Genomic DNA, 21,405 nt, shown 5'->3' with positions numbered 1-21,405 from the left:
ATAATTGGTCCAAAAAAAGGCCTAACCCAGACATCCAAAGTAAAAGTTTTCCTTCAACACCAAATTGTTCTATATGGTCCACATATTGTTCAGTAAAAAGTCACACCATTTTGAGCGCCCGGTTTGGGGGGGAGATAGGGGAGATTCGGTAAATTAGTAGTTCTTTTAAGTTTTTCGTCAATATTTCTAAAACTATACTTTAGCGTAAGGAATGTTCTATAGAAAAATGTTCTACATAAAATTTAAAACAAAAAAGGTTCTATACATAATTGTTATAAAATCAACGGTTCCAGAGTTACGGAGGGTGAAAAGTGGAGGTTTTCGATACTTTTTATATTTACCGATTTCTTTCCCCTCTCCCCCCCAAAACCCGACGCTCAAAATGGTGTGACTTTTTTCTGAACATTATGTGGACCATATAGAATAATTTGGTGTTGAAGGATAACTTTCACTTTGGATGTCTGGGTTTTTGGTGTAGTTATATCATAAATAATATTATATAAAAGTATCGAAAACCTCGACATTTCACCCTCCGTAACTCTGGAACCGTTGATTTTATAACAATTATGTATAGAACATTTTTTGTTTTAAATTTCATGTAGAACATTCTTGTATATAAAATTGTTTACGCTAAAGCATAGTTTTAGAAATATTGACGAAAAACGTAAAAAAACTACTAATTTACCGGCTTCCCTCCCATCTCCCTTCCAAACTGGACGCTCAAAATGGTGTAACTTTTTACTGAACAATATGTGGACCATATAAAACATTTTGGTGTTGGAGGAAAACTTTTACTTTTGATGTTTGGGTTAGGCCTTTTTTTGGACCAGTTATACTATACTACCTCCGTAACTTTGGAACCATTCATTTTAGAAAGATTATGCATAGGGCCTTTTTTATTTCAAATTTAATGTAGAACAATTTTGTATAGAGAGTTGTTAATGCTGAACCGCATAGTTTTAGAAATATTGGCGAAAAACTTAAAAAACTACGATTTTACCGATTTCTCCCCCCTCTCCCCCCCAAACCCGACGCTCAAAATTGTGTGACTTTTTTCTGGACATTGTGTGGACCATATAGAACAATTTGGTGTTGAAGGATAACTTTCACTTTGGATGTCTGGGTTATGCCATCTTTTGGATCAACTATACTATACTAAAGTACGATAATTCTAAAAATTCTGATTTTTTTAAATTATACCTTTTTTTCAAAAATATGCATTCTAAACCGGTCAAATTTCCGGAAAATCGAAAATTTTTATGAAAATCGATGAAGGTTCAACGAAATCGGAGGTGAAAACCTTCAGTGACTCCACTAAATTACAAAACTATAAAAAAATTTAAATGCACAACAAAATTATGTTTTTGGATGAAGAACGTGTGAAATAATTTACTCATAAATTCAAAACTAAATATTAACCCCCTACGCAGAAATTATAATAACTTCAAATACGTTAATTATTTAGGTATGATTTCCTGGACATTTTGTGCAAGTTGCAGTCATATGCTCCATGCAGAGCAAACATTTGTAGAATTTTAAAAAATAACGAGTTTTTCGTTTTTTGCAATACTTACAGTGACCTCTTTTATTTGGTGATTGATCTGGTTGTTGTTGGATTGGCCGACCAGAGTATTTACCTATGGCATTACGGATGTATGGATGTCACCCTGCTGTTGTAGCTTGAGAAGTCATATAATCCTTGACTAACTCTAATCCCAAAGCTTGTACAAATAATTTTCTGTTTTTGCTAAAATACACATCTGGATTATTTTGTTTAGTATTGTAACACATAGAACGTAAAAAAATTTAAAAAATTAAGTGTCGGAATTCTGGGAGGGCATTTTGCCTATCTTTAAGGGGGCACCCTTTATACTTTATAGATTGTATACTCTTTCTCAGAGGATTCTTTCCGTGACAGTTTTTCGATTTCTTTCTAACGCATTAAGTTAGAAGTGACAGAAAAAGAGGTATACAGTAGAACCCCGTTTAACCGAAATAAAGGGGGGGGGAGCCGTTTCGGATAACCAATTTTTCGGTTTAGCCGTCATATGCTAAAAATAGCCTAATAACACGGCGTATAGGGAAAATGAATTTACAAACAATGTCTATATATAATGTAGTATGTACAGTACAGTAATACAGTATTTTATTACAGCTATACAAAATATTTAAAATACAATAATGTATTGGTAAATACATAGTAGGCTACTAGAGTATGTACTGTGACATACTGTATTACAAACACTTGTTATAATTGTCTATAATCACGGACGTACCTTTTTTCTGTCACTTGTCACGCAATGAAGAAAGGCTCTGAGAAGCATTATATGTGCATAGTGTTATGCAACAATTTTCATCAAAACTATTAAATATGGGACTGCTTTGAGTAGTCACACCCAGCTCAAATTTGACTTTTCCAATCATGTTTTATTCATTTTCTTTTCGATCCATTATACTGATTGACAGGTATTTATTATTTTAGGTGTCTTTTGCGAAGACATCCCAAATTATGTAAGGAACATATCAAAATATACTGGAAGTAATTTGAACCGAAATTTAACTGCTACTACGGATGTGACCGCCGCAGAAAAATATTTTGAATGTGAAATATGCTCTAAACAATTAACAACAAGTTATGCTTTAAAAGTACATATGAAAGTGCATACTGGTGAAAAACCGTTTAAATGTGAAATTTGTACCAAACAGTTTTCAAGAAAAGAAAATTTAAAATCGCATATGAAAGTACATACTGGTGAAAAACCATTTGGATGTGAAATTTGCACCAAACAGTTTTCAACCAAAGAAGTTTTAAAATCGCATATGAGAGTGCATACCGGTGAAAAACCTTTCACATGTAAAATATGCACCAAACAGTTTTCAACAAACATACAATTAACTAGACATATGCGTGTGCATACTGGTGAAAACCTATTTGGATGTAAAATTTGCACCAAACAGTTTTTAACGAAACAAAATTTAATATCGCATATGAGAGTGCATACTGGTGAAAAACCCTTTGCGTGTGAAATGTGTAACAAAAAATTTTCACAATATTGCAATTTAAAATCACATATGCTAATACACAGCGGTGTAAAATCTTTTTCCTGTGAAATTTGCGCTAAAAAGTTTGTACAAGGTACTTATTTAAGAATACATATGAGAGTGCATACTGGTGAAAAACCTTTCACATGTAAAATATGCGCCAAAGATTTTTCATACACAGAAAGTTTAAAATATCATATAAAATCGCATACTGGTGAAAAACCTTTCAGGTGTGAAATTTGCAGCAAACGGTTTCGAAAAAGTTCCGATTTACAAAAACATATAAGAGTGCATACTGGTGAAAAACCTTTCACATGCCAAATATGCAACAAGCAATTTTCCCAAAGTTCTAGTTTAAATCATCATATGAAAAGTCATACTGTTGAAACGCCTTTTACGTGTTAAATTTGCAGCAAACTGTTTTTAAAGCTGCATTTAAATCAAAGCGAACATGAACGAATAATTCGTTCGTAAAAATTGTTGTATTTGTACAGCGAATGAAGCACGACCGAACGTATTTGTTCCGCAGGGTCAATATACGCGCCGTCCATATGGGCAAGGTCGTGCTGCGCACGACGGCGCCAAGGCGTTAAAGGCGCCCTTTGACTCGGCAAAGTTAAATAAATATCCAATTCAAAACTAAATATTTTTTGAAGCAAAAAAACATTGCAAAAAATAACTTAGTCCACTCATTCCTAAACATTATTATTTCGTTACGTATATTATTAACTATAGGTACCGATTTCTGTAGCTTCAGCCGTTCTAGCTAAGCGTTTATTTGAAAAATAACACATGTCCATTTTTCGAAAATTCGACTTTATGTATTGTTCTTATAGAATAGTAGTTTATTTCTCCAGTTCACACATCTGGTTCACATTGCATAGAAAATTTTGATAGTTTTAGAAAAACAACAGATGTCCATGCGTTTTCTTGTAAAAACAACACTTGTCCCATCCTAGTCAACGGTAGTTGTAAGTGTGAATGATCTTATCCTTAAATTTATCAGTTGTGTGCATTCTTTGATAGTAATAGTGTGATGTTTGTTTCTTTTGTATTAGAAATAGTTCAGCATAACAGAAACTATATGTACAACACAATACCTCTCTATTTTCGAATATATTTTGGTAAGTTTGTACATTTATTTTGATATCCACATTCCTTCCAATGAATGTCTTAATAAAAGTAAGATTTGAAATAAATTAAAGCTGGGCAGTTTTACTTGATTTTCCAAAATTTTCATTTTTGGACAAGTGTTGTGTTTCAAATAAAAGCTTCAATTACTTAAGATCTAGAATGGGTCAGGAACGGCTAGAAAATCTTAAGGACCTGAATAATGAAAATCTAATTAATGAATTTGTCAAAGGTAAAGCAAGAAAAGTTCAATTTCTATAAGAAATATCCGTTGGTTTTCATCATAATAAGTACATTTGTTTAAAAAATCGCAATATAAATATGTTTAATTTTTTGATCTTCAATCTTTTTTAATAATTTTAAGTAATGCTATATGTAACATAGTTTTTATCCTGTTCTGTTTTATTATGCAATATAGTTTTAAAAAATTATTTTTAACAACTACTAGACTACTAGAAACAACAGAGATGAAAATACTTCGACGAATATCAAGCAAAAGTCTGTTGGATAGTGAGAGAAGCGAAAACATAAGATCATGCAATGTAGAAGACATAAAATGGATGGGTGACAAAACGGAAACAGGAGTGGAACGAACACATTAGTAGAATGGCAGAGGATAGGATAGTACGAATAGCACGAGATAAGTCACCAAATTGACGAAGAATTATTGGCAGACCAAGAAAAAGATGGTGCGATAATCTAAACAATTTAGGAAGCAAATATTGAAGAATAAACATGCTTTAAGTCTCTATACAAGAAGGAAGAAGAATATATTATTTTTTTATAACAGTAATGTATACTTATTATTTCCTTCAAAAAAAAAATCTGGGTAGACGTAGAAAAAATTTCATAGTTTTCCACGTTGAAATGGGAAGGAGTGATTGATATTTCTACCCTGTTAATTTTGATAAAGGCGCTTATCAATATTTTGCACGACGGCGCCGAAGTTACTTGGCGCGTCGCTTGTTCGCATTCGCAAATGTTCTAACCGATGTCGGTAACTCAGCGAATCATCAAAGGAAATTCGTTTTCAGTGTGAACAGTGGATAAAACGTAGCGAACCAATTCGTTGGGAAGTACTGATTTTTTTTACAAACTAGTTTGAGAGGTCTGTTTGTTGTGTAGTCGTGAACATTTAGATGTTTAAATAATTTTTCAATATGGAATGAACGAATGAAAAGACATTTCAATTAATTGTATAAAATTTAATCCATAATTTAAATGTTTTAGATTATAATATTTCTAAACATTAAATATATTTTTAATAATTCATTTTTTAATTTCTTACCTGCACATAATTCTTCAAAGCATCAATTATAGCCGTGCACACCTCGGGAATGATACAACATATTGCAGAAGTTGAAATTTTGAACGGACGCAGTCCAAAACAAATACCTACTCCAAAACAAATACTCTACCTTATCGATAATAGTCTACAAGAAGTGCAGGGTAAATTGAAGACGGAATTACAAAAAAAATTATGTATGCCTGAACTCACTTTATAATTCTCGTATCAACGTTACGCGTGAAGTTAAGCGTGTTTAATGGCATTATCGGTTTTGGGGCGACCCATTTTGAACAAGTACTTAAGGCTTGCATAGGGGTCACCTGTTGCAAGAAAGCTGAGGGTTAGGAGCATTCTTTCTTTAGCAGTAGCAAGGCATCACCTCCTCTTTTTTCTATTTTGTAATAAATTTGGACATCACGCCCTCTTCCTTAACTATAATAACTATAAAACTAGCAGCGCTAAAGATTACATCTTCATATGTGTCTGACATTGCGGATCGTCAACAAATGCATTCGTTTGCTACAATGTAAGGCCGCTATTATATTAGGCAACTGGTGACGCCACCAAGTTGCTCCACTAGTGACTCTTGACGTCACGGGGCATTTAAGTAAATGAGACCTATTGGACTACGGCAACTGGTTGCGCCACCAGAAATTGTTGTTGTTCTGGTGACCGGACCCGGCCACCAGCCGGGTAACCAGATCTGGCGGCGCCACCAAGCCGGGGCATTATGTTATATGGACCCTATTAGACTGAGCAACTGGTGTCGGCCACCATTATAGTTTATTTGTATTGTAATCGAGTACTTCGTATTTCCTTATCTTTGTATTTCTATTAACTTCTATACTGAGTGATCTTATGATTTTTACATAATCTTTTAAAATTAAAATTAAATATACAGGGTGTCCAGAAACTCTACCGACAAACGGAGACAGGAGATTCCTCAGATAATTTTAAGAAAATTTAACTAAATTCACCTAGTCCGAAAATGCTTCCTAAGGGAGCTAGAGCTCTTTGAAGATGGCGTCTTGTAATTAGTTTTTGTTAAATATCTCCAGAACGCTTCTAGTTAGAAAAACTCAAATTGGTACGCATATTTATCTTCCAGAGATAAATCGATTCCATCCATTGGAAATGTCTAGTACCGGTCATAGGCGTCCGTTTTGGGTAGGGCAACAGTTATTTTATCGCATAATTTTTTTGTCTTTAAATTCTAAGCATTTTTGACTCTGGATTATTAAATTCTGACAGTACCTGCGGCTTTAGGGCAGGTAGATCCACAATAAGGAACATTTTCTCTATAACTCAAGTAATAGAAAAAAGGCTGCCAAGAGGCCAAAAGTTGCATTTACTCATGGTAGATCTAACGAAGGCATATGACACGGTCTCCATTAATAGACTATGGGAAGTACTAGAAAAGACAAGCATAAATGTATCTATTATACAGGCACTCAAAGAACTATATAGAAACTCGACATTCAAAATTAAAAGCGGAAATAAAGTATCAAAAGGTTTCCTGGCCACTAAAGGTCTAAGGCAAGGTTGCTGTATATCGCCAGTATTATTCAATATATATTGATGAAGCCCTTAGACAATGGAGGAAGAAGTGCAATGGAATGGGACTACCGATAGGAGATGCGATACTCTACACGCTGCACTATGCAGATGACCAAATTGTAATTGCAAAGGACAAGGATGATCTTGAATATATGGCAAGGAAACTAATAGAGGAATATAGAAAATTTGGCCTGGAGGTGAATACCAAAAAAACACAATATCTATGTGTAGGATGGGAAGAAACGGAGAACCTGAACCTGGAACAGGAGTCAATTACAAGCTGCAATGAAGGCATATATCTGGGAATAAAACTAACTAGTACAGGACGAAACGAAGAAAATATTAAGGAAATGATAGTAAAGGGAAAACATGTAATAGGAGCCCTGAATTCGGTACTGTGGCAAAAAAAAATATAAGAACAGAAAATAAAAAACGAATTTAGAGCAAAATATTAAAAGCAGTGTTAACCTATGGAGCTGAAGTCTGGCAATTAACCAACAAGTACAAAGATAAATTACTAGCCACTGAGATGGATTTTTGGAGAAGGTCAGCAAGAAGATCTAGACTAGAACACATAAGAAACGACGACATTAGACAACAAATGGAAATAGAAGAACAATCATAGATGACATCGAAAGACAACAGCTAGTTTGGTACGAACTCATAAGACGAATGGACTAAAGGAGAATCCCCAGAAAAGTATTAGAATGGACCCCCACAGAAAAACGAAAACGAGGAAGACCAGCAACTACATGGATAAAGGGCATCTCCAAGGCGATCATCATCATTCTCTTTGCCTTATCCCTATGCGGGGTCGGCTTCCCTAATTGCATTTCTCCACACAATTCTATCTTGGGTCATATCAATGTTAATCCCCTTTAGCAACATGTCCTGCCTTATCGTCTCCCTCCAGGTCTTCTTTGATCTTCCTCTCCTACTCCTTCCAGGAATCTGCACTTCAGCTATTCTTCGTATTGGGTGATTACCGTCTCAACGTTGAACATGACCAAACCATCTTAACCTATGCTCTCTCATTTTGGCATCAATTGGTGCCACACGTAGACTTCCCCTAATATACTCATTTCTAATTTTATCCTTCTTTGTCACTCCACTCATCCATCTAAGCATTCTCATTTCCGACACATGCATTCGTTGTTCCTCTTTCTTTTTCACTGCCCAACATTCAGTTCCGTACATCATAGCCGGTCTTATGGCTGTTTTATAGAATTTTCCCTTCAACTTCATTGGAATTTTTCTGTCACACAACACACCACTCGTCTCTTTCCACTTCATCCATCCAGCCCTAATTCTACTGCATGCATCTCCATCTATTTCTCCATTACTTTGTAATACCGATCCTAGGTACTTAAAACTATTGCTTTTCACAATCATTTCACCATCCAAAGATACCATTTTATTTGTAGTAGCTCCATCTTTAAATGAACATTCCAAATACTCTGTTTTTGTCCTACTAAGTTTTAAACCTTTTTCCTCCATAGCTTGTCTCCACTGTTCCAGTTTTTGTTCTAAGTCTCTTTCACTATTTCCTACTAACACGACATCATCAGCATACATTAAGCACCATGGAATGTTACCCTGTAGTTTCGCTGTTGTCTGGTCCAAAACTAATGAGAATAAATACGGACTAAGCACAGAGCCTTGGTGCAATCCTACTTTCACATGAAATTTATCAGATTCTCCCACACCTGTCCTAACACTAGTCGTTACTCCCTCATACATATCCCTCACAATCTTTACATATTCACCAGGGACTCCTTTCTTATTGAGTGCCCACCACAGAATCTCTCGAGGAACTCTATCATATGCTTTCTCAAGATCAATGAATGCCATATGAGCGTTTGTTTCTTTACTCCTGTATTTTTCCATCAACTGTCTTATGATGAAAATTGCATCTGTTGTTGATCTACCCTGCATAAAGCCAAATTGATTCTCGGATATTTCGATCTCTTCACGTATCCGTCTGTCAATTACTCTTTCCCATATTTTCATGGTGTGGCTAAGCAGTTTTATAGCCCTGTAGTTTGTACATTGTTGTATATATCCCTTGTTTTTGTAAACAGTGAAACAACTGTCAATAATGTATTTATTTCAGTAAAAGCATGATTATTTCTCGGAGAGGGTGTGTTTTGACCTTTCCCTACCGACCGCTAAAATGTGACTGAACTGAACTCATTAATTTTGTCATCGTATGGTTTAACGACGTTCTACACCTTCGTTGCGGGGTATGCCTCTCAGAGGAAAGGGGGGAAACTTATATGCAAGCGAAACAGTATTTTCACTTTTATTTAATAATGGTACGGTAAACAATCCTCATTTTTTAGTATGTTATTCTTTACAAAAAAAACCTTTAATTTAAGCACAAATAATTAAAAATCGTAAATTTGGGTCAAAAGTTATTAACTTATATTAATTTAAGTAATTATTTAAAATTTAAGATTTAAGTAATTATTGTATATTATAATTGAAAAAAGAAAAGACAAAAAAAGAGAAAAAGAAAAGCAAAAAAAAAGAAAAAAAAACAGAAAAAATAAAAAAGCAAAAAAAAAGAAAAAAAACTAAGATGTAATGTTGAATCGGGTTTACGTCTTAGCGTAGTAAAAAAAACAATTTATAAAGAATAACAAAAAAAATAATAAAAAAAACAAATTAACATAATATATAAAAAATGCAACAAAAAATAAAAATTTACAAAAAAAATGAACAACCAAAACAGAGTATTATTTAGATAATAATTGTAGATAATAATGTTAGTTTGTTATGTATTTAGAGTTAGAAATACAGAAAAAATTCCTCTGATTGAAAAATCAAATTTGTTTGTTTTTAAAATAACAAAATGTCTGGCTAATTGGCTCGACCAAGGCCATCAAATTCACTCAAAAAAAAAACTTATATTATGCAGTTAGTATGAGCGAAACAGTATTTTCACTTTTATTTAATAATGGCACGGTAAACAATCCTCATTTTTTAATATGTTATTCCTTACAAAAAAAAAAGAATGTGTGTGTACTTTGTACGCACGTAAGAAGATATTCTTCTATTATATAATAGGTAATTTAAACGAAGTAAATATACTTAAAAGGTTATTTGTACTTATTTTATTTAAAAATCAAACTAACTTTCTTATCTACCACTTTCAAAAAAGAAGAATTTCTTCAAAAATTATATAATAATATACTTACAATCATAAAATCTATAAAAAAAATAAAAAAATAATAACTTGGTTGGGGCTTGAACCCACTTCACGTCTACCGCGCCGTACGAAAGTTGACGCCATTTCAAACTGCACCAAACTCTCGTATACGTCATGTGGGAATATACACAAACTAAACGTTTACACCATAAATTTATATGAATTTAATAAAATTATTAGTTTGATTTTTGTCGAAATAAAATACAACAAACTATAGAGTAAGAAAACAATATATGAGATGCAGATTTGTAGAAAGTTTGTTCGTAATCAGATTATGTAAATTAAAGCATTGCCTACTAATAGGTAACTACATTATTTTGTTTACATTTTCCAAATAGATAGGTATTGAAACTATGAGGTATTTCCAACTGAAACATTTAGAATTACGTACCTGGCGGCTTTTCAAAACTATTTAAAAAGTCACTATAATTATAAATTTGATTTTATTTCTGTCCACACATCAATAAAAACTAATATACAATATTTTTGTTTACCGATAACCTCCATATTGAACAATTATTGACAGATCATTTCAAAATTTCAACACCCAATCAGAGCCCGTATAACAACTAATACCATACTGTAGGTGTGCGCATGCGCGCGGATGAATCAAATTTTACCCTCAATCGATTCGCCGCTCAAAAACCTTTAATTTAAGCACAAATAATTAAAAATCGTAAATTTGGGTAAAAAGTTATTAACTTTTTAAGAATTCCCATATAGTCCTGTCGCCAGGAGGGGTACAACGGCCTCCTTAATTCAGATGGACTTACCCAATTTTTTTTATATATTTTGACCCGTAGAATACGAATTTTTTGGGTAACAGTTGATCCGGATGTCGATAAGATTGTTATAGACAAAGAACTTGAGGAATTAAGTAACAGCGATTTCTCGCAAAACAAAACATCTTTTCGTATTTTTTGGGTCATTTTAAGCAAAAAATATTCTTACAAGTTTTTTCGTAGAATGCATAGTTTTCGAGATAAGAGCGGTTGAACTTTCAAAAAATCGAAAAATTGCAATTTTTGAACCCGAATAACTTTTAATTAAAAAATAAAGTAGCAATTCTGCTTACCGCATTTGAAAGTTTAAGTCAAATTATATCGGTTTTGATTATTTGCATTGCTAAAAATTAATTTTTTTATTGTTAAATAAAGCTATAAACACATAGTGTTTCCCGTGCCTAATACATGCGTTTTAACGCATGCTACGTAGAAATTGCCTCGCTTGCACTTGTAGCTACTCTACCTACTCGTTCGATTTTAAATGAGAAATCATTGAAAACATCACTCACGCACTAGGTGTTTATAGCTTTGTTTAACAATAAAATAATAAATTTTTAGCAATGCAAATAATCAAAACCGATATAATTTGACTTAAACTTTCAAATGCGGTAAGCAGAATTGCTACATTATTTTTTAATCAAAAGTTATTCGGGTTCAAAAATTGCAATTTTTCGATTTTTTGAAAGTTCAACCGCGGTTATCTCGAAAACTATGCATCCTACGAAAAAACTTGTCAGAGCATTTTTTGCCTAGAATGACCCAAAAAATACAAAAAGATGTTTTGTTTTGCGAGAAATCACTGTTATATAATTCCTCAAGTTCTTTGTCTACAACAATCTTATCGACATCCGGATCAACTGTTACCGAAACAATTCGTATTCTGCGGGTCAAAATATATAAAAAAAAACTTGGGTAAGTCCATCTGAATTAAGGAGGCCGTTGTACCCCCTGGTGACAAGACTAATAAGAGCCCATGTTAAAACTTAAGTTTGAACCTTAATAGTAATTAAACGGCACGGTAAAACAATTTTTAAAAAATCAAGTCTTAGTTTTTTTAAGTAAACTATAACATACTAAAATTTCATGCAAATCCTTAATTCTTTGCCGAAGGTGTAGAACGTCGTTAATGTTCGAAAGCCCTTAAAACTGTTATTGATGTAAGGGGCTGGATGATATAATTTATGGTATTTCGTTTCAAATACATAAAACTGAAAAGAGATTTAGGCAATTAAAATTATAAATACGGTTTTGTATATTACGAGCGGAACAAATGTAAATTTTAAATGAGACGTATTATTTCATTTAGGGAGAAAAGTTATCAAAAATTAGTAATTAAAAAATAGTAATTGTAGCTTGCCGCTATAGTTCCTTAAATTTGTCTTATCCAATCATGCTTTATTTATTCCTTCGCTACATTATACTGATTTTACATATAGTTATTATTTTAGGTTTTTCTTACGAAGAGATTCCAAATGATGTATGTGACCTGTTAAAATATACTGGAAATAATTTGAACGAAAATTTAACTGCTACTACGAATACGACCATCGGAGAAAAACATTTTGAATGTGAAATATGCTTGAAACAATTAAAAACAAGTTTTACTTTAAAAGAACACATGAGAATACACACTGGGGAAAAACCCTTTAAATGTGAAATTTGCACTAAACGGTTTTCATTGAAGCAACGTTTAAAAGAACATATGACAGTGCATACTGATGAAAAACCTTTTACATGCAAAATATGCACCAAACAGTTTTCAATAAAGTATGGTTTAAAAAGACATATGAGAGTTCACACTGGTGAAAGGCCTTTTACGTGTGATATATGCAACAAACAGTTTTCACTTAGTTGTACTTTACAATCACATATAAGATTGCATACTGGTGAAAAGCCTTTCTCATGCATAATATGCAACAAACAGTTTTCACAAAGATATGGTTTAGCATCTCATATGAAAGTGCATACTGGTGAAAAACCTTTCACATGCCACATATGCAATAAACCGTTTTCACAAAGTTCTAATTTAAAACATCATATGAAAGAGCATGATGAAGAACCTTTCACATGCCGCATATGCAATGAACAGTTTTCACAAAGTTCTAGTTTAAAACATCATATGCAAACGCATACTGGAAAAACATCTGCTACGTGTGAAATATGCAACAAACAGTATTCACACAGTGCATACTTAAAATTACACATGAGAGTGCATACCGGTGAAAAGCCTTTCACATGTAATGTATGTGCCAAACAGTTTTCGTATAGTTATTCCTTACAATCACATATGAAAGTGCATACTGGTGAAAAACCGTTTGCTTGTGAAATTTGCACTAAACGATTTTCAGTGAAGCAACGTTTACAAGTACATATGGCAGTTCATACTGAAGAAAAATCTTTTACATGCAAAATATGCACCAAACATTTTGCAACAAAGTATGGTTTAGAAAGACATATGGGAGTGCACAGTGGTGAACGGCCTTTTACGTGTAATCTATGCAACAAACAGTTTTCAATGAAGAATGACTTAACAAATCATATGAGAGTGCATACTGGTGAAAAATCTTTTACTTGCAAACTATGAAGTAAACAGTTTTCACAACATTGTAGCTTAATATATCATATGAGAGTGCATGCTGGTGAAAAACCTTTTACTTGCAAGATATGCTCCAAACAATATAGACACAGTTCTAATTTAACAGTACATATGAAAACACACTAGACGAACGAGATTTTAAAAGGCACAGCAGGCTTGTACACTAAACGGCAAAATTAACGGAACATCTTAAAAATGGGACATGTTAGATGTCTCGAATTTTCTAAACCCGTTGTCTGATTTAAGGGTTGTTTTAGTATGTTATAGCCTTATTATTTAATAAAATCGATGTAATATTGTTGCTAGACAGGTAAATGTCATTTTATACCGGGTGTAACAGTCGTAGCTACTGTGTTTTGTCCTTAAAGTTCAAAATATTAAAATTAAAACTCAAGTGTAGCCTTTATTTCCTTTTTTATATTCAAGAGCAGGTTATTACCTCCGAAATCTATCATACTGCATGGATTTTAATGAAATTTTAGGAATAGTCTCAACTTATCTCCTTATTCAAAGTCTACCCTATGCCGATGTGTGCTTTTGTCTTGGGGGCGGTTCCCACCCCTTCTCCGGGGTGGAGATTTTTTTGGTTAAATAACTACGGATAGAACCGGATAGAATAGAACCTAATTCTAAGCAAAAACTGTTCTATAACTTCTTTTCGAAAACTTGATACTTTTTGAGTTATTCGTGATTGAAAATTGATCATTTTCATTGAAACACCTTTTCAAACGGTTGATTGCGAATACCTTAAAAACAGTGCATCTAACTAAAAAAAACTATATAAAATATTTTTGTAGCTTATAAAAAAACAAAGAGATATGGTAGGTAGGTAAAAAGAGTTTGTTTATATGCTCAAATCAGTGTATTCAACTTGAAATAACAGAGAAACGGTCGATTTTAGGTGTATAATGCTACCAATACCTTTTGTTGTGCTTGAAATGTCCTATCAATAAGCAATATTAAATGTCGATTACATTCAAACTAAGCGAGATATGCTGCAAAAAATTGATGACTAACGAATTTTAAGAAAAAAAAATGAGAACTATATTTAACCCCTCATCCACAAGAATTTAAATGCATCGGTTTTCTTCTACAATACATTTTACTATAGTGTTATTTTTATGTTCAAAAAGGTGAGCGGGTTTAAAATGAATGGTTTTTGAAAAAAAATAAGATCAAATTATAGAGCGCATATTTAAATTTTCTTAAAAATCTTTCTTTTTCTCCATGTAACTTGAAAATAATAAGAGATACAGATATAATAAATAAAATCAAAATGTTTGACTTATCCAATCATGCTTTATTCATTCCTTCGCTACATTATAATGATTTTACATATAGTTATTATTTTAGGTATTTCTTACGAAGAGATTCCAAGTGATGTATGTGACCTGTTAAAATATACTGGAAATAACTTGAACGAAAATTTAACTGCTACTACGAATACGACCATCGGAGAAAAACATTTTGAATGTGAAATATGCTTGAAACAATTAAAAACAAGTTTTACTTTAAAAGAACACATGAGAATACACACTGGGGAAAAACCCTTTAAATGTGAAATTTGCACTAAACGGTTTTCATTGAAGCAACGTTTAAAAGAACATATGACAGTGCATACTGATGAAAAACCTTTTACATGCAAAATATGCACCAAACAGTTTTCAATAAAGTATGGTTTAAAAAGACATATGAGAGTTCACACTGGTGAAAGGCCTTTTAGGTGTGATATATGCAACAAACAGTTTTCACTTAGTTGTACTTTACAATCACATATGAGATTGCATACTGGTGAAAAACCTTTCAAATGCATAATATGCAATAAACAGTTTTCACATTCTTGTAGTTTAAGATGTCATATGAGAATGCATACTGGTGAAAAACCTTTCACATGCCACATATGCAATAAACCGTTTTCACAAAGTTCCAATTTAAAACATCATATGAAAGAGCATGATGAAAAACCTTTCACATGCCGCATATGCAATGAACAGTTTTCACAAAGTTCTAGTTTAAAACATCATATGCAGACGCATACTGGAAAAACACCTACTACGTGTGAAATATGCAACAAACAGTATTCACACAGTACATACTTAAAATTACACATGAGAGTGCATACTGGTGAAAAGCCTTTCACATGTAATGTATGTGCCAAACAGTTTTCATATAGTTATTCCTTACAATCACATATGAAAGTGCATACTGGTGAAAAACCGTTTGCTTGTGAAATTTGCACTAAACGATTTTCAGTGAAGCAACGTTTACAAGTACATATGGCAGTTCATACTGAAGAAAAATCTTTTACATGCAAAATATGCACCAAACATTTTGCAAGAAAGTATGGTTTAGAAAGACATATGGGAGTGCACAGTGGTGAACGGCCTTTTACGTGTAATCTATGCAACAAACAGTTTTCAATGAAGAATGACTTAACAAATCATATGAGAGTGCATGCTGGTGAAAAACCTTTTACTTGCAAGATATGCTACAAACAATATAGACACAGTTCTAATTTGACAGTACATATGAAAACACACACTTTTTTGATGGGGGGCCGCAAAGTCAAAGAAATTCTATAGGAGGGCCAGATTTATAAAAAAATGCATTTTGTGTTAAATCTATATACAGTGCTAGTCAAAAGTCCGTACCCCCCCTCGTATCTTTCGAACGGTTATACCTATAATAGGGAAATTTGTAGGGAGGAAATAAACGGACGTGAGCTTCTTAACTAGTCATGACAGGTGACGTAATAGTGACAGATGACGTTACAGAGCCACTGTGACCGATAATTTTAAATGGGACCTTATGGCAAGTGATACCTCGTTTGAAAGGTATTCAAAATACCTATTCAGTCATACTAATTTTTTTGGATTTTAGTTGATTTTGATTTTGGTGAATATATTAAATTAATATAATATTTTAGTTTCGCATTTAATTAATAAAAATTCAAATGTCCTTAAACTCAATCAAAATTAGTATGACTGAATAGATATTTTGAATACCTTTCAAACGAGGTATCACTTGCCATAAGGTCCCATTTAAAATTATCGGTCACAGTGGCTCTGTAACGTCATCTGTCACTATTACGTCACCTGTCATGACTGGTTAAGAAGCTTACGTCCGTTTATTTCCTCCCTCCAAATTTCACTATTATAGGTATAATCGTTCAAAAGATACGAGGGGGGTACGGACTTTTGACTAGCACTGTATATATATTATCCATATCGATGGACCCTCGGAAGGCCGGATTAAATACTTTCGCGGGCCGAAGTTGGCCTATCTTTGGTACTTTGTCCATCACTGCACTAGAGGAACGAGGTTTTAAAAGGCAGGCTTATACACTACACGGGAAAATTAACGGAACACCTTAAAAATGGGACATGTTAGATGTCTCGAATTTTCTAAACCCGTTGTCTGATTTGAGTGTTGTTTTAGTATGTTATAGCCTTATTATTTAATAAAATCGATGTAATAATATTGTTGCTAGACAGGTAAATGTCATTTTATACGGGGTGTAACAACAGTCGTAGCTACTGTGTTTTGTCCTTAAAGTTCGAAATATTAAAATTAAAACTCAAGTGTAACCTTTATTTTCTTTTTTGATTCATTTGCTTATCGTCCGTGATGTGACAATACCTCCAATATGCTTTTTCATCATGAGTTTTGTAAGAGCGACGAATAACCTCTTTTAGGGCCACCTCCTGTTTTCATATGTCAGTTTTGACTGGTTTTGTAGTAAATAAATAGTTGAATTTACTACAAAACAAGTCAAAAAATGTCATATGAAAATAGGAGGTGACCCTATAGTCTCTCTTACAACTTAGAGAGGTCTTAGACGTTAGACTCTCTTACAAAACATGAAAAAGCAGATAGGATGTATTGCCACATCACCGACGTTATGTTGGATAATAAAAAAGTTAGGTAGGTACGTTTACAACTAGCCATGTTTTTCATCAATAAATCGTCATTTTCTGCTTAGTTAAATAAACAAGCCTAAAGTAGGCTATGAGAAGTCAACATTTTAATAGATGTCAAATTGTTAAGAGTCAAAAAGTGTCTAGTTTGTTATGGAAATTGGTAGATTTATTATTAAAGTTTCAATTAAGTCCGTATTTTTTTTTGTTTGGTGGAAATGTAACGCGCTACAAGGAATTTGACGCGCGATGAGTGTGTTCAAGCAGTGATATTACATAGCGAAGGACTTGGCTACTATGCTATCGGCTCCTTATATTGGTAACAATTTTTTGCTAATGCACGGTAATGCCAGACCTCACGTTGACGAACTGTAACCGAATATTTACAACAGATAAATCTTCGGACTTTAAATTGGCCATCACATAGTCCAGATCTTAAGCCGATTTAACATTTTGTGAAACATAATTGGCAGAAGACTACGGCAGCGTTTGCCACCTAGAACCTTACAAGAGGTAAAAACAGTAGCTCTAGAGATTTGGAATGATATTGATCAAGACCAAATAGTATACGTCATTTGTAATATAAAAGTACATATCTCTTTTATTATCAAAATAAATGAATGAATCAAAAAACAAAATGTTAAGAAGGCCTAAGGCTACAATTGAGTTTTAATTTCAATATTTTTCTATAGCTAGAATATTCCACAGGGTGTTCCGAACTTTAATGAAAAAACACACTATGATTATTAACCAGGTACACAATGACATTTACCTGTCTACCAACAATATTATTACATCGATTTTCTTAATTAATAAGGTTATACATACCATACTAAAAAAATCACTCAAATCGGACAACAGGTTTAGGAAATTCAAGACATCTAACATGTCCCATTTTTAAGGTGTTCCATTAATTTTGTCGCTGTGTGTATTATGAGTCGGGAAAATTATTGTGTAGATTAAATTATAATAATTGTAACATTTTCTCCCAGTAATTGGTTACACTGTAAATATGTATACTGAATAATAAAGAACTTATTGATAATTTTTAGTACAATTTATTTATTTATTGAAAGCTTATTCTTGATTTATTGAGTCCAACACGCAGGGCCGGAACTAGGAGATTTTTCATGAGAGTAAAGACTAGTTGGTCGCTCCATTTTAGATTCGCCCCTCTCTCCCACCATTCAAAAATCCAAACTTGTTTAGGTTGTTCTTCGTCTTAAATTTGCACCTGAATTCCCTAATCATCTGGCTAATAATCTCCAACATGAAACGTGCACATTTTCAGTGTTTAAAAATCTTCATCGATACATACCTCATCAAGTATTTTTTTAACTTGTTTCTAAGAACTTTGATGGTATATCATTAAGGCTTGTTAAGAACTTGAACTTGGAGTTAAGAAACTCTGAAAGAACGTTAAAAGACCTTTAAGGTTTCGGACAGCCAAGGGCTGAGAACAATAAGGTTCCAAGCGCCATTTAAATTTTTCAGGAAACAAATTTCTAATTCGAGACTTTCATAACCTTGTTTTTTTGAGGGACTGTAAATGTTAAAATTATTTTATACTACAGTGTGGTAAATTGTGACAATACCTCACGTTAGATAATGTCATAAGTGATTCTAATCTGTGGTTTTGTAACATTTTTACGACGTATGAAGTGTACTTGGAACCTTAATGCATTGTAAGCCCTGTACTTGAAACAATATGGAATTATGTCATAAACAGTTAAAATATTATTAGCGCAATTGGTGAAATTAAACAATCGATTTCAAAATAAAGCGAATATTTATTCATAAATTGAAAATCATGAAAAACAAAAAATATATTTTTCTTAAATTGAGCTTTTTCTAATTTTCTAATGTTTTTTGCAATTTTTGGCAGCTTAACAGCCGAAAAGGGTAGAAAAATTTAAATTCTAGGGTTGTTTTAGTTTATGCGATACTCAAATGTCTGAAAAATACTTCGGTCAAATGTGTTTGAGAAATCGTGCTCGCCGTATGTTAAAAAGTATTCTCAAAATTTCTTTTGTACAAAACCAAAAACCAAACTAGAAAATATACCCAACTTTCACAGAGAAAATTTCTTAATTTGACTCCACGTTGGGCGCCAATTTTGCTACAGTATGGCCCCTTAAATTTGACATCTCCAATCATGCTTTACTCATTTTTTGTTACCTGCATTATACTGATTTTATAGATACTTATTATTTTAGGTGTCTCTTGCGAAGACATTCAAAATGATGCACGAAACCTATTAAAATATACTGGAAATAATTTGAACCAAAATTTAACTGCTACTACGGATGTGACCATCGCAGAAAAACTTTTTGAATGTGAAATATGCTTGACACAATTTACAACAAATTTTTCTTTAAAAGTACACATGAGAATACACACTGGAGAACGACCGTTTGCTTGTGAAATTTGCACTAAACGATTTTCAGTGAAGGAACGTTTAAAACTGCATATGGCAGTGCATGCTGAAGTAACATCTTTTACATGCAAAATATGCAGCAAACATTTTGCAAGAAAGTATGGTTTAGAAAGACATATGAGAGTTCACAGTGGTGAAAGGCCCTTTACGTGTGATATATGCAACAAACAGTTTTCACGTAGTTATACTTTACAATCACATATGAGAGAGCATACTGGTGAAAAACCTTTCACATGTCACATATGTAATAAACCGTTCTCACAAAGTTCTAGTTTAAAATATCATATGATAGCACATACTGATGAAAAACCTTTCACATGCCACATATGCAACAAACAGTTTTCACTTAGTTCTACTTTAAAATCACATATGAGAGTGCATACTGGTGAAAAACCTTTCACATGCAAACTATGCAACAAAGAGTTTTCACAAAATTGTAGTTTAAAATATCATATGAAAGTGCATTTTGCTGAAAAGCCTTTTACTTGCAAGATATGCTCCAAACAGTGTAGACATAGTTCTAATTTAACAGTACATATGAAAACACACACTAGAGGATCGAGGTTTTAAAAGGCAGGCTTATATACTAAACGACAAAATTAACGGAATACCTTAAACAAGTGGGACATGTTAGATTTCTCGAATTTCCTAAACCTAAATCGATGTAATAATATTGTTGATAGGCAGGTAAATGTCATTTTATACCGGGTGTAACAAAGTAACAACCATACTGTACTTTGTTCTTAAAGTTCGGAACACCCTGTGGAATATTCTAGCTTATATAAAATGTTAAAATTAAAACTCAATTGTAGCCTTACGCTCTATTAACATTTCCTTTTTTGATTAATTTGCTTATGTTGGATAATAAAAAAGTTAGGTATGCAAACAACTAGCCATGTTATTCATCAATAAATCCTCATTTTCCGCATAGTTTAGTAAACAAGCCTAAAGTAGACTATGAGAAATTAAAATTTTAATAGATGTCAAATTGTTAGTAGTCAAACATGTCTGGTTTGTAGTGAGAATTAGTAGATTTATTATTAAAGTTTCAATTAAGTCCGATTTTTTTGTTAGGTGGAAATGTAACGCGCTACCAGGAATTTGACCCGCGATAAGTGTTCAAGCAGTGATTACATAGCGAAAGACTTAGCTACCATGATATCGCCTCCTTATATTAGTAACAATTTTTTGCTAATGCACGATAATAACCTCACGGTCACGAACTGTAACCGAATATTTACAACTAGTCCAGGGCGCATCTGTTTTGAGATGGACGTTGAGAGGTGACTCAAATTTTTTTGCAGAAATTGCTTGAAAATAACTCAAATAATAATATTTCAGTTATCCTCCCACTCAACATGGTCCGGAACATTGTTTAAATAATCAAAATGTCAAAATATAAAGGAAAAATTAGATTTTTTTATTGGTTTTTTGATTATAA

General features: G+C 33.0%; 1 protein-coding gene across 4 annotated transcripts in view; it reads left to right on the top strand.

The window, feature by feature from the left end:
• The window catches only part of LOC114341161 (gastrula zinc finger protein XlCGF8.2DB-like), a 108,822-nt gene that overhangs the window by 62,416 nt on the left and 25,001 nt on the right, over nucleotides 1-21,405 (top strand). Inside the window, exon 3 of one of the 4 annotated variants that reach the window (XM_050662221.1) lies at nucleotides 14,964-18,577. The exons of 2 other annotated variants lie outside the window; for them this stretch is intronic. In XM_050662221.1, the coding sequence (XP_050518178.1) occupies nucleotides 14,964-16,192 (1,229 nt within the window). In that variant the 3' untranslated portion in view covers nucleotides 16,193-18,577. One more of the 4 variants, XM_028291943.2, reaches the window with a different exon arrangement.

Source organism: Diabrotica virgifera, chromosome 9, assembly GCF_917563875.1.
Source record: "Diabrotica virgifera virgifera chromosome 9, PGI_DIABVI_V3a".
NCBI classification, from domain to species: domain Eukaryota; kingdom Metazoa; phylum Arthropoda; class Insecta; order Coleoptera; family Chrysomelidae; genus Diabrotica; species Diabrotica virgifera.
This window is presented reverse-complemented; position numbering and strand designations above follow the sequence as displayed.